Here is a 15,076-nt window from a genome sequence, read left to right as displayed (position 1 = left end):
GCTCCGTACACACTCTGAGCATAGTACACCCGACGCAAACTAGTCTGAGCGCCAATCTTCCTGTATTTACTAAAAACCCTACACCGATATAGCATGTTACTTTGTGCACTGGTACTAAAATGTAGGTGAATATATTTTATTACCATGTATGCCACTACTGAAAGAGGAATTAAGCAAGTGGGGTTTGCTTCCAAATTAACTTTAACCATACATAACATTTGGCACCGGGGTAAAAATGCAGCAAAATTATTTGCTGTATTTATCTGCTCACATAATTGGAACTGGACAGACATTTGTCCCTTCTTCTGAAAAATGAAAGTTGGAGCTTAGTTTGTGACAAAGTCGGTTTGCTTCCATGACATAAGTGGAAACTGTTTTAATCTTTTTTTTTTTTTTAATAATCGGAGCTTATTTTAAGACTAGGATTTGTTTGTTGCAAAACTAACACTTAAGTTGGTGATAAGCACTAGCTTTAGAATTTTTGTTTTGCAATAGTTTCTGTGTACTCTATTCTTACTCACTGCGAAACAGTCATGTAATATAGGTTTTCATTGTCCTATTTACTTTTCATAAAACAGTGTATAAAGCATTACCCCATTGTTTTGAACCAGTGTAATTTTTGCATAGAATGGTAAGAGGCTTTATTTTGAGATTGAAACCGACAACTTTTGAACCAATGAATCACTTTTCAGAGATATTAGACCCATGTTGTTAGGCCTCGACAAGTTTTAGCTGTCTGGTAGCACCAAGCCTATTGTGGACTTTTCCAGAAACTTAGTACGATTTGACCAAACCCATTGCTTATTATTTGGTGCCTTTGTCACTGTTATATGCTTGCTTTTTATTCAGTGACTTTCCTTGCCCAACTGTTTGCCCCAACTCTGTTTCTCCCCCCCCCCCCCCCAAGCATATCCTCTCTGCCGTCCTTTCGATTGGATAACCTGTATCCTCCCCCTGTTGAAACTTAGGGAACTTTTACCTTTTTCTTTCAGGACTCCACGAAGGTGCATGTATTTTCTAGCTCTCTTCCCTTGTATGCTTCTTACCTCCACGAAACAACCTTGTCCCCCTCCCCCCACGCACTCCATTGCTTCCTCATCCCTCCTCCAAACTCATTCATTGCCCCCCACGCTCAGTCCTAGCTTAATTCTGTTTATTTTTTTGGGGAGGAACACCCCACCGGACAAGCCTCGCCCAGCTCACTTGCTCGCTTACCACTCCCTGACAACCCCCCTCGCCCCCGCTTCCTCCTTCCAATGCTCTCATGGTTCTTTTTTGGTCTCACCTGACCCAGCGCATGCGCTTGTCTGGCGAGACTTATTGAGAGGGCTCCAAAAAGTGCTACCAGGCCAGCCTAGAGCTACAGTGCATGGGCGCGCGCGCCGCGCGTTACCGCGATTACTTTCACTTTCACGGCCGCTTTGATGTTTGATCGTGATCGCTTTCACTTTCGCGTCCTCAGGGCCACTTTGCATAGCCAATAGGTCTCGCTTTTGGGACCTTATAAGTATTTAGTTATGCAACTGTTGCATAGCTAAACACTTATAAGGTCCCAAAGGCGAGACCTATTGGCTATGCCAATGCTTGTTTTTATTTGCTTTTTTGTAGAGCCCAATTGCTGTTGCGTATTGGATGTGCTGCCGTTTATTTTCTAGGTGCACGCATACCTCATCAAGCCTGCGCATACCTAATAAATCACTGAGCCCTTTTTGCCTTTTTAAAAATTATTTTGGTCGATACTGCAGAGCCTTGGCAAACAGTGTTGGAAAAGCCATCTTTATCTCAATGCTTGGAGGGTTTGATAGCCGTGTGCTTTACCGTAATATGTCCAGCAGGTGGCAGCAAAGACCAATGGATAGTACCTCAACGGGCATTATCCTTTTCGGTGGCCTGTGGAAGTAGGTCGATTTTCCCCAAGTTGAGCCCATCGGCCATTTAAAAGGAGTTGTGTTGGTGGCAGGTGGCGGGAGTTAGCCTCTTGATAGTATAAAAGGAGTTGGTGGGGGTGCGGTGTGTCATTGGCGGAGAAACTGTTTCTAGAGTCGGAGATGAACTATGTTATGTCCTGTCTGGGACTGAGAAGGACAGCGGGTGGTAGGCGGGCAGCATGCACTCCGGGATCATGGAGGAGATAGAAAACACACACCTATGCTTCGTATTGCGCTTCGGTGCACTGACCCGGATCATCCGGTCCAGCCCCCATTTATTTACTTAGGCCCTTCCGGGTCACAGACGGGACCACCCTCGCGTAAGCGGGGGGGTGTTCCCTTGAACATAACATTCCTCCTTTATCATGGCACAACAAAACAAAAACACAACACCGGTTGGAAAGGTGCTCCAGTTCAAAACGAGAGAGAGAGAGAGAGAGAGAGAGAGAGAGAGAGAGAGAGAGAGAGAGAGAGCGCAGAGAGAGAGAGCAGAGAGAGAGAGCGAGAGAGAGAGCGAGAGAGAGAGAGCAGAGAGAGAGAGAGAGAGAGAGAGGAGAGAGAGAGGAGAGAGAGAGAGAGGAGAGAGAGAGAGAGGAGAGAGAGAGAGAGAGAGAGAGAGAGAGAGAGAGAGAGAGAGAGAGAGGAGGAGAGGGGAGGGGGAGGAGAGGGGAGGAGAGGGGAGGGAGAGGGAGAGGGAGAGGGAGAGGGAGAGGGAGAGGGAGAGGGAGAGGGAGAGGGAGAGGGAGAGGGAGAGGGAGAGGGAGAGGGAGAGGGAGAGGGAGAGGGAGAGGGAGAGGGAGAGGGAGAGGGAGAGGGAGAGGGAGGGAGGGAGAGGGAGAGGGAGAGGGAGAGGGAGAGGGAGAGGGAGGAGGGGGGGAGGGGGGGAGAGGGGGAGGAGGGGGAGAGGGGGAGAGGGGGGAGGGGGGGAGAGGGGGAGAGGGGGAGAGGGGGAGAGGGGAGAGGGGGAGAGGGGGGGAGAGGGGGGAGAGGGGGGGAGAGGGGGGAGAGGGGGGGAGAGGGGGGGAGAGGGGGGGAGAGGGGGGGGAGAGGGGGGGAGAGGGGGGGAGAGGGGGGGAGAGGGGGGGAGAGGGGGGGGGAGAGGGGGGGAGAGAGGGGGGGAGAGGGGGGGAGAGGGGGGAGAGGGGGAGAGGGGGGGGAGAGGGGGGGAGAACGAACACACCTCTCAGTCGAGACGACACCGCTGGATTGGCTCTGAGATGATATCTGTGTCCACCTCGACCTTCGCTCACATCTCTACGGCTTTCAGCTCCCGCCGCCCCTGGTGAATGTTCCACAACTGCCCCAGGCAGTGGGGGGGGGGGGGGACTGGCCCTGGTGAACCACTCTCCTCACCAAAAGCGTCGCCCGTCGGTTCGCCACCCTCCGACTCTGGCACCATCTCACTTGGTTGTGCCGGGCACCGGTATTTTTTGAATTGGGAGATGTTCCTGGTGACTGTCTCGTGGCCCCTCTGGGCAGTGACCATCGTGCCCTTGACTGTCTGAATCACCCAGGGCTCCGGTTCAAACGGAAGGGAGAACTTCCCTCGTGGATGTCGATTCTTCACCAGCACCCGTTCACCGGCCACCAACGCATTGCTCCTGGCATGGCGCCTCTGGGACATTCGGTCATTCTTGGCCCGCCTCTGTCGGAGGCGTTCGGATACTTGACGATACGCAGGCAAGGATGGTGTCACCTGGGGAAATACATCATTCAGCACCCGTTGATTGCACAGAAACCCAGGGCTGGCCATGGTGGTCGAGTGAGGCGTAAGTCTGTATTCTTTTACGAAATTGTACAGGGCACACTCCATGTTCTGCTCTCGAGACATTGCTATCCGGAGCACTTTGTTCAGGGTGCGCATGAAACGCTCGGCCTCACCATTAGCCTGTGGCCACCGTGGTGTGATCTTTACATGACGGACACCTCTTGATCGGAGGTATTCAGAGAACTCATGGCTGGCGAATGGCGGACCATTGTCTGTGCGTAGCTCCTTGATTAGCCCATGGCTGGCCATAATTTTCTCGAAACGAGGTATGGTATTGCTCGCCGTAATGGAGTCCAGTATCTCAACCTCGGGGTATTTTGAGAAATCGTCAATGACGACAAGCATGTGTCGGCCATCCGGTAGGCTCCCAAAGTCGGCACTCGCCCGGTGCCACGGGTGAGGAGGTATGTCTTCCGTCAGGATTGGGGCCGGCGGATCCGCTGGGCCTACCGCTTGGCAGAGCGCACAAGACCGGACAGTCCTCTCCACCACACTGTCCAGATTAGGGAACCACACCTTGCTCCTCAGACGGGATTTTGTCTTGACTACCCCTTGGTGCGCAATGTGAGCTAAGTCCACCACTCGCTGTTGTAATGACCTGGGGATAACCAGACGCGTGCCTCTCATCAGACATCCCTCGGGGGACACGGCCAATTCAGACCGGACGTTGTGAAGAGCCCTTAACGCCAGTTGTGCATCATCTGTGCGGTGTGTCAGGTTCTCCAACAGGGAGTGCCACCTTCCTGATCCAATCGCGGATATCACCAACTCCCAGCAGTCATCCTGTTTGGTCGCCTCCAGGATGTCCTCGAGCCTGATGGGCAGGGGTCGAGAGCGTTCCACCACCAGCCTGACATACTCCTCCGTCTCCTGCGCTTCAGACTCCTCTTCTCGGGTAACTGGCCGGGCATGTCTGGAGAGGAAGTCCGCTGGGTTTTGCGTCCCCGGGCGGTAGACCACTTTGAATTGATATTCCTGCAGCTGCAGGATCCACTTTTCGATTCTTGGGGGTGGTTTCGACGACACGCCCATGAAGAGAGGAATCAGCGGTTTGTGATCAGTATGAACCGTGAATGGCTGCCCATATAGGTAGAGGTGGAAGTGACGACACCCCCAATGTATCGCGATCGCCTCCTTTTCGATGTGGGAGTACCTTTGCTCAGTTTCTGTCAGAGCCCGGCTTGCGTAGGCAACCGGGGCCCATTCCCCGTCCAGTTGCTTCTGGGACAACACAGCACCCAAGCCAATGGGACTGGCATCCACCGACAGTTCGGACTCCCGGGTGGGGTCAAAGTACGCTAGGGTGGTTTCGGCGGACAGAGCGTGTTTGGTGTCCTGAAAAGCCTTCTCTTGACTGGGGCCCCATTCCCAGGTTGCGGCGTTCTTCGTGAGGTCCCGTAGAGGTGCTGTTAGATTCGTGAGGTTCCGGATGAATCGACCACAGTAGGTGACCATGCCCAGGAAGCTTCTCACTCCGGTGACTGTGGTCGGGGCCGGTGCCGTCTGGATGTCTCGAACTTTGGCAGGGTCGGGCGACACTCCTTGTTGCGAAAAGTGATATCCAAAAAATGCTATCTCCGTTTTTAGGAATTCGCACTTCTCGCGATGCAACGTGAGGCCACTGTCCTGGAGTCTCCGGAACACGCATCGTAGGCAGTTCATGTGTTCCTCCAGAGTCGGCGCATGTACAAGAATGTCATCACTGACATTTATGACTCCACTGAGGCCAGCCAACACCCCTCTGATGGTATCCTGAAACACTTCCGCCGCGCTGGACACCCCGAAGCTGAGGCGCTTGTAGCGGCGCAGGCCCACATGGGTGGAGAAGGTGGTTATGGCTCTTGACTCGGGATCCAGCAGGAGTTGATGGTAGCCCGCCCGAAGGTCCATCTTCGAGAACCAGCGCGATCCGCTGACCTCCGCAACAATGTCGTCGACAGTGGGCGTCAGATGGCGTTCCCGCTTGATGGCGTGGTTCGGCAACCGCATGTCCACGCATATCCGGACTTCACCTGGTTGTTTTGGTTTCCGGGCTATCACAATGGGGGAGACCCAAGGTGTTGGTCCGTCCACTCTCTCAATGATGTCAGCGGCCTCCAATTTTCTTAGTTCCTCTTCAACCTTGGGCCGCAGATGAAACGCTACTCTCCGATGCTTGAGAGCAACTGGTTGTACTGATTGGTCTATGTGCAGCCGTACCAGGTGGTCCTTCAGGCATCCAATGCCGTCGAACAGGTCTCGAAATTCTTCCACCAATGACTCGACATCCTCCAGGTGCACAGCGAACGCAAAAACCACCAGTTGCAGATGTTCCGCCGTACGACAGCCCAACAGCATCCCCGTACCCTCCTTGGTGACGTACACCTTGGTGCGGACGGAGTTGGCCTCGTGGGCGATGTCGGTGGTGAAGACGCCTACCACAGTGAGTGGTGTGCCGGAGCCATAAGCAAACACCTGTATGGACGTTGGCTTCAGGACGGGCTGAGTTGGGAAGGATTTCAGCATGGACTGGGCCATTATGTTAATGGACGCACCTGTGTCGATCAGCACCGGCGTTAGATGCCCTGCAATCTTGACGTGACACTTCGGTGCCCTTCGTCTCGGACATCCATCGGGCTGTAAGGCGTGAATTACATGGACCGTGCCTTCGTCCTCATCGTCATCCATGTCGTCTTCCTCAGTTTCGGGTGGATGAGCATCCACCGCATTGATCTGCCGACTTTGTTGCCGCTGACGTCCCGCCGATCGGCACACTTTGGCTAGATGGTTCAGACGACGACATGCCGAACACCTTTTTCCTTGCGCAGGGCATGGACCTTGGTGTGGGTACGGGCCTCCGCACATGTAGCAGGTACGAGACGAGGATGGTGGTGTTCCGTGTTCCGGCTTCTTCTTAGGCGTTTTCTTCGGGGTCGTCGCCACCACCACGTTAACTGGCTCTGTTTTCACTTGACGTTGGAGGGCCGTTTCCATATGTGCGGCGCGCACCTTGGACAATTCCTTGGACCGGCCCATGGTGAGAATGTCCGCCATGGAGATTCCGGGCAGTTCGAGGACTCTTTCTCTCAACTTCACGGACGAACAGCCTTGGATGAATTGCGCCCGCAGCTCGTCATCTGTGTCCGGTAGAGTACAGGTGCTTGCCAGTTCTTTCAGACGAGCATAGAAGGTGTCAACTGATTCCTCCGGTTGTTGCCTTGCTTGGCGTAAGAGAAAACGTTCGTAATCTGGATTCGCTAGGGGCTCAAAATGTGCGGTCAGGGCCGCCTTGAGTGTGGCATAGGTGAAGGGAGGGCCGGTTTCCACCACGGACTTGGCCAATCGGTGAACTGCAGAACCACCCAGATGCAGGAGCATGGGCCGATGGCGTTCAGGCTTGAGGCCGACTGCGGCAAAATAATTTTCCAGGCGCTCCAGCCACTCTTTCCACTTGGCCACCTGGGCGGACGGCGGGCCGTCCACAATGAACGCCTCCACCGGGGGAACCGTCGTCATCTTGGCGCTGACTGGGCGGGAGGACCAAAACAGCAGGTGTAGGCAGACTTTGAAACGACAGATGAGGCGCTTCAGGGATTGACGCAGTCAAAACAGCCAAAACTCTGCACTTCCGGCGCAGGCCGCGGCAAAAATGCGGCCTACAGGCACCCAGCATCCAGGGCACAGGGACCGGGCGTCGAGCGTCGGCGAGCACACTCCACGTGGCACCAGGCGGCGGCAGGTAAGACCCCCTGGGCAGGAATCAGCAGACACGGGCACCCCTCCGTCTCACAGCAGCCTATGCGCCACACCGACGCCGCCACCACAGACAGCAACCCACTGCAGAGACACAGACAGCAACTGACCGGGAAGAGTAGGCTGAAGGGGGGGGCCTCCTCCAATGCAGCACCGCCAGGACACAGGCACATGCGATGGGGCAAACCAGGCAGCAGGCCGGTCGATGAGAGCGCTCCCACGTGCTCTTGGTGCAGGACGGCAGCTTCGATGCGGGCCGAGGAGGAGGAGAACACAGCACCGGTGACTGGGAGAAAGCAGGAAGGCGGCCGAGACAGGCCGCGTGTAGACGCACGCACGTGCGAGTAGCAGCGCTCCGTGTGGCGGCCGCCACCGGAGCGGGTCAGGCAGCGAGGATCCAGCCGTCGGGTAGCGAGAGTCCGGAAAAGACCCCCTCGTCGCCAGTTATGTCCTGTCTGGGACTGAGAAGGACAGCGGGTGGTAGGCGGGCAGCATGCACTCCGGGATCATGGAGGAGATAGAAAACACACACCTACGCTTCGTATTGCGCTTCGGTGCACTGACCCGGATCATCCGGTCCAGCCCCCATTTATTTACTTAGGCCCTTCCGGGTCACAGACGGGACCACCCTCGCGTAAGCGGGGGGGTGTTCCCTTGAACATAACAAACTACACTAGAGGGTGAGCAAGCCAGCAACAAATAAGAGCCGAGCCAAGAGTTTGGTTGTTGCTAAAAGCCATAAAGCGAGTCGATCAATAAATATATTTGACACACATTATGGAGCAAATGCCATGTAAATATGTGATACTTTTTGCATTCTGACGAGTATTTCTGTTACATGCGGCAGTGTTAAGCTGTTTCATTTTTATTTTATTTTTTAGAGTTTTATATAGCGCGAACTAGACCCGAGACATCGGGTATCGGAGCGGTTTACATGAGCACCAGTTTCGTTACAGAAGGACACATTCATTTTTTTTTTTTTTGGTATGCGTGGGGAGAGGGAGTGATTTGCCCAGAATCACAGGATGTTGAGCGTCGTTGCCGAGACTCGAACCCGGTTCCTTCGAGGTCGACCGCTCTAGACGTAAGGCTACATCGTCTCCCCAGCTTTAGTGTAACGAGTGACTTTTGTTAGGAGTGATAGTTTCTGTAACATGAATTCAAACATTCATGCCCCTCCCGCCACCGCCGTAAAGGCAATGCCATCAGAGAAGCAAGGTGGGAAGTCAGGTGTCACACCTGCCCTATATGTGGCTTAGGTTGTTATGGGTGGAGTAAGGTTATAGACTGTTAAAACACATACTAAAGTGGCGTTTGTCTATGTTCCGAACTCGTGTTAAAAGGTGTTCTGAAATGGGAAGAGAAATGAGACTAAGCAAAATAAAGTGATTGCCAGATTCACAAAATTCAGCCAAACAGGGAAGCGGGAGTTGATCCCAGGTTTCCTCGTTTCACGTTCTCCAATTCAGCTCCTTCTGGAGACATATAGCTCTCTAGCTCCCTTTTCAATTAAAGCACAATGTTTGTCTTTATCTCTTAGTTTAGCTATATCAGTTACCTGTATTAAACGATGCACCTGTTACATGTTAAATCAAGTTGTAACAAGACTGCTGTAAAAAAAATGCAAAGTTAAGGGAAGGCGAGGTATTCTGTTATAAGGTATATCACCTGCTTTCCACTAACTTAAACAAGATAGCGAGTTCCAGAGAAACTCAAAACAAACATTGAAGGCAATTACACGCGTTAACAAAGCAAAGGTCTGGGCCAAGGTAGCGTGTGATAACATTGTTGTCCAGGAGATCGTTTACGAAAAATACTTTTCAGAAATATATTTTACAACACCTTGTTCTCCCATAACCTGTCAGAGCAAATTAATCATTGCATTCTACTGCGAAAAAAGCGAAATCCAGGTTAAAAATGTGTAATTTGGCAACACATTTTCAAAAAGTAAATTTTATTACTCGTCACTTAAGAATGTGATTAATTTAACATGCATGCATTTTTGGAATGGTTCTGCACATTTAAGCATAAGTAGATAAAATAAAAGGATACATATAGGTATATTTATTAATGTAGAGAGAGATGAGGGAAATGCACTTATAAAAAAGGGACGGTGTTGTGGGGGTTTGGGGATATCAAAAAATATTATATAAACAGTATAAAACAATCATATATACATTAAGGAGGATACCCTAGAAAGGTGGCCCCAGCGTGTGGTAACGGACACCTGCTATTTAGCACTTCACTCTCCTGAACACAGAGGAACGCTGTACGCCAGATTACCAAGCAAATCACAATCTGCACTTGATTTGAAATCCCATAATACGGCAAGACTCCTTACTGACGCGTTTCGGCTCCAAACATGAGCTTTAATCATAGACAGGCGTTTTTAATCACCATCACGGCCCTATAAGAAAGACTCTAGTGTTTCAGTGCCAAGTCTTTCTTCAGATTGTCCGTGCTTACTGACCGCCCATAAGTAATGAATGTTTGATGGTATTTTCTGCCGTACAGCGTTGTTCCTGTGTGTTGGGAAGAGTGACGTGATGAATAGCGGGTGTCGGTTTCCTGTTTGCTGGAGAGCCTTGGTAGGGTCAGAGGCATCTTTTAACACAGACTTGGTGATATAATGTTGAAATAAGGAAGCATGACCCACCTGTGTTTTCGGAAGCCAAAAAGTGTACTAAGGTATCTCGAACTGATAATTGGTTAGAGACTGCAGGCAAATGTAACACAGGTTCAAATGGACTTCTTCACATGGTTTTAATGAAGATACAGCACGATAAGGATTGCATGGTTTGTGTTAACAAAGGCATGACTCCGCATGGAAAGGCTTGTGAAACCCCTGGTATGACCATTATACCGATATATGAATTGTGGATTGTGAGGTATTGTGAATTGTTTATCACTCACGGACAGAAAATAACATCAAATATTCTTTACTTCTGAGCTGTCCGTAAGCACGGACGATCTGAAGAAAGACTCCGCACTGGACGGATACTCTTTCATATATGGTTACCTTTAAAAGCAGTGATGGTCATTAAACACGGTTGACTATGATTAAGGCTCATGTTTTGAGCCTAAAGGCGTCCACGTCGTCTTGCCGTATTATGTAATTTCTAATAAAGTGAAGATTGTTATATCTTTGGTATCTGCCAAACAGCGTTCTTCTGTGTAGGGGAGAGTATAGTACTGTGTGTGTGTACACACACACACACACACACCCACACACCCACCACCTCTTATTTACAATCAAAATGGCAACATTTAAACAGAATGTGCCTGCAGGTAATTATAGCTAGGACCTAATTTCCATAGGAAAAGCAGTTTTTGTTTTGACAATAACTTTGGCACAGTCTGACGAATGTTCACGAAAATGTCAAAATTAGTACGATGCTCAATTTGGCGCTGTGTTGAAAGTTTCGGGCTGATTCGCCAAGTGGGGGCTAAGAAAAAGTTTTTTTCCCACCAACTTCCCATAGGGATTTTAGACATGACTACAGCCCAAACCGCTTTACGTAATTACACCAAATTTGGCAGAAAGCTAGGTCTTGGTCTAGAAAGTGCACTGAGTATTTTCTTTTTTTAGGTCGAGCCTAGACAGTATCTTGAAGATCTTTTGCATGTACTTTTTGGGATCTGGAGATCAGCCCCAGGACTTGCTGCTTCCGCCTTTGTATGTACTTTTGTGGGATCTTGAGATCAGCCCCAGGACTTGCTGCTTCCGCCTTTGCTTAGGGACTTTTCTTCGGTTCAACTGCCTCTAATTAACTGTCTTGTTAGAATACAACCAATAGAGGTCAGTAAAATGCCAGAATTGCTTTCTACTTAAGGACTTTTTTTTATTTTCTGGCAACTGCCTCTACTTAACTCTCTTGATAGAAAAGGACCAGCAGAGGTCAGTAAAATGCCAGAATTACTTTAGTTTCTCTAGATTCCACACCATAGAAACTGGTCTTTCACGAGCACCCGTAGACAATATTTTTTTCAAATCTTGTATTTTCAGTGATATGACAATCGAAGGGGCTGATTTTATATTAAAAACAGAGCTTTGGACAATACAATTTCCCTCTGATACAGTATTTCTCTCCATGTGTTCCATACCTGGCGTGTTCTGCAGTTTGGTGCTTAATTTGCCTCCATGTTAAAGAACAGTAGATGTTTCAGCACCCAGGCTAATGTGCTGCATAGCTAAATACATATAAGGTTCCAAAGACGAGACCGATTGCATTGCAAATGCTTGTTTTAAAAGTCATGCCGAAATCTGGTGAATCCCCACGAAAAGTTTAAAAAAACAAAGGCGCGCTCTCCCATGCTTGTTTGTATTTCTGCTCTTGGGTGGGCCAGGTCCAGGGGCAAGCGTTAGTTACACCGAAGGGGAGGGTTGCATGCGATCAGTGATGTCATTTGAGATTTCATTAGTGGTGTCACTGACCATGTCATGAGTGATGTAATATGTGAGGTCATAAACCGTGCATTACGGAGGGCATAAGTTATAGTTAATTTGGGTTACTGAAACTGCTGAATTTCACTGGCTTTGTACAAATGAAATCTGAACCGAACTATAACGTTCCTGTAACCTTTGTTTTGTGTGTGTATGTGTATATATACACACACACACACATACGCGAATGGATAGGTATAACCAGGTTTATGAACAGACATAGATGTGTAAATTAAAACAGACAGGAAAAGAATCCAATAAAAAGATGTGTAGAGAAGGTTAAAATGTATGAAAAGATGTTTCGGGCAAAATACAAACAATGTTATTGTATGTGATGTTTTTGAAAAGTAACTTATGCAAAAGATATTTTGGAAAATGTTACCGCATGGATCCTTGGGAGAGCCCAAGGGTTCACACGACTCAAGTGAAGTGCAGAGCTTCAAGCAGGGGGAACACAGTGCAGGTTCTTTGCATTTTTCATTACCCTCTGGAGTGGGTCGTCATTTCAGATGGGCTGGTCTTCAAAACTCTGCAGGTTGCAGTGAAAGTGCTCAGAAACCGTCATTAACATTACATTCCTCTTTGAGAATTAACACAGCACTCTGCAGGGTCTTCACTTTCTGCCCATCTACAAAGCAAACATGGTGCAGCGCTGGGCAAACATCCCTGCTGCAGGTGTGGTGGTGTGGATGTGTTGAAAGGAGGATTTGGATTACTGAGTTAAGGGGGTGGATGGCAGGATGCAACATCAAGGCTCGGCTTGTATTTAGCTTGAGGTAAGAGGAGAGCTACAAGCTCAACCAGGCGTCTCACTTGAACCTTCAGTGGCTCATCCACCTCTAGTCATAGATGTGCATGCTTTTTTTGTTTTGAGTGACAGACTGTTTTGGGGCTTCTTCGTGTTCATCCTTAGTGTAGAAAACTTAAAAACAAAAAACAAAACCAGCCTTATCAGGTGAACATTTTCTGGCCAGCGATGCATCTCTCCCTCTGTTCCTTCCAGGTGATCTCCAACCATTTTGTGGAGAAAGGAGGGTGAAGGGTCTGAACCGTCACTTCGAGGATCTGAATGGGGCATTGTCTCCTCTGTGGGATCTTGGAAGTGCTTTTGAGGCTTAGTGGTTAGCAGTAGTCCTTCCTGCCACCCAAGGATGGTTGAAATGTGTGGAATTCCATGTAGCAAATGTATTCATTGTAATCTTAGGAACACATTTTTGTTGCAATCAAGGACAGTGGTCAGATACCTTTTCAGTTTTGTGCAGTTTTGTGTCCGTATTTTCATTGCTGAGCAATAACTCTTGTTTCTTTCTGTAGAGCAAAATAAAGGTGGTGTCGGCCCCATCTGCATGGAAAGTGGTAATACAGTACGCAGCAGGCAGCAGAGGGTGATCCTTCCTGTGCACTACCCGGGGCGAGTCCATCGCACCAGCCAGATTGCGACATACCCAACACGGACCAGCATGGATCCTCATGGCAACCCAATCACTTTGCTGACAGTGGACCGGCATGGGGAACAAAGCCTGTATCCAGCTCAGTCCCCAGCCTACCTGCACAGCTACCAGCCTATTCACCTGGACCACAACCCACATCACTGCACCCTGGAGCATCCACCTTATCCACCAGGCTCTGCTTTCCGCCGACCCAAGTTTAATGGCCGCAGCTTCTCCCGAGCCACCTGCTTCTCCCAGTATGAGGCAATGTACCAGCACTACTACTTTCAAGGATTGAGCTACCCGCAGCAGGAAGGCCCAGCTGCTGGGGTTGTGCCCTCTGCCTCTGGCCCTGCCCATGCCGTGCAGGCCACTGCTGGTGGCAGCAACATGCTCTTCCCCACTATTGTCCACATGGCTCCCTCTTCCCGCCTGGAGACTGGCAGCACTTCCAGCTTCAGCTGCTACCATGGCCATCGGTCTGTGTGCAGTGGGTACCTGGCAGACTGCCCTGGCAGTGACAGCAGTAGCAGCTCAGGCCAAGGCCACGGCTCCTCCAGTGATTCCATGTTGGACTGCACTGAAGTGAGCAACCAGGGGGTATATGGCAGCTGCTCTACCTTTAGGAGTTCTCTGAGCAGTGACTACGACCCTTATATTTATCGCAGCAAGAGCCCTGGCCGGGTGGGAGGCCGTGGGCCTACGCCTCTCATGGAGGCCGGCCCTGGAGCTGATGAGCCTTCGATGCATGTTTGTGGGCTTGGGGGTGCAGGCAGCATAGGGGGAATTGGGCGGCCTGTTCAGGCCTCTTCCTCAGGGGACCAGCTATCCCACTGCAGCATGGAGATGAACTACAGCAGCAGCTCGTCGCTAGAGCATCGGGACCCAAACAGCACTACCTCCGAGACGGGTGGGCCGGAGTGCCCCCAAGAGACTCCTATCCCCATGGATGCCACACAGAACTGTAAGAGTCCAGAGAGGACTGGGATACTGCCAGAGCAGGGCTGCCCTTGTTACTTTGAAATGCAGAGGCCTTCACCAGGTGAGCGGCTACCGCTGGACAGCAGTGGGAGTGCCATGCAAATAGACTCTGGTGCCTTGTTTCTCGGTCCAGCCCTGTGTGGGGGTTGCCGGCAGGGCGATGAGCACCACTCAGGCTGTGTCCAGGGATTGTACAGTATTAATCCGGACCACTTGCATAGGATTGATGGGGTTCAATATGAGGCACTACCATGCTGCTTTTACGAGGAGACGCAGGTGGCATGCAGTGGTGGAGGTGGCTGCTTCGCAGAGGATTATGCTGTGAGTGTGCAGTACACTCTTGCCAAGGAGGCCTTGCCCAACTGCTATGCTGGGGTGGTGCAGCGTGAGCTGGGCCAGCGGATCCCCATCATTCCTGAAGACATGGACTGCGAAGGAGAGTCGCCCATAGACTATACTGGAGATCGAACCCACCACAGCTCTTGGGATGGGACACCTGTCCAGGGTGAGTGCCCTCAGGAGGAGCTGGAGGAGGATGACGAGGAGGAGGAGGAGGAGGCCGGAGAGCAAAAGGAGTTGTTCTTCCGGCCAGGCCCATGTATTCAGCGGAACTGCTCGCTTGCAGACGAGACACGGGCTCTCTTCCACAGCACCTGCCCTACTCTTCTGGACACAGGGAGAAACAGCAATGAAACAGGTAAAGGTGCTAGTCTTATACTGCAGTATTTTTCATTCTAGTTATACATTTGTTTTCTCTTCCCATGATGGCATCACCCTCCAGAGCCTGAGGGAT

At 50.6% G+C, this 15,076-nt stretch overlaps 1 protein-coding gene across 1 annotated transcript in view; it reads left to right on the top strand.

The window, feature by feature from the left end:
- Positions 1-15,076, top strand: part of ZNRF3 (zinc and ring finger 3) — a 406,045-nt gene that overhangs the window by 368,259 nt on the left and 22,710 nt on the right. The window contains exon 8 of the mRNA XM_085633383.1: positions 13,187-14,980. Coding sequence (XP_085489509.1) covers positions 13,187-14,980 — 1,794 coding nt within the window. The remainder of the gene's footprint in view (positions 1-13,186; positions 14,981-15,076) is intronic.

Source organism: Triturus cristatus, chromosome 11 (genome assembly GCF_964204655.1).
Source record: "Triturus cristatus chromosome 11, aTriCri1.1, whole genome shotgun sequence".
In the NCBI taxonomy this organism is placed as follows: Eukaryota; Metazoa; Chordata; class Amphibia; order Caudata; family Salamandridae; genus Triturus; species Triturus cristatus.
Note: the sequence above shows the minus strand (reverse complement) of the source record. Positions and strands in the feature narration are given on the sequence as shown.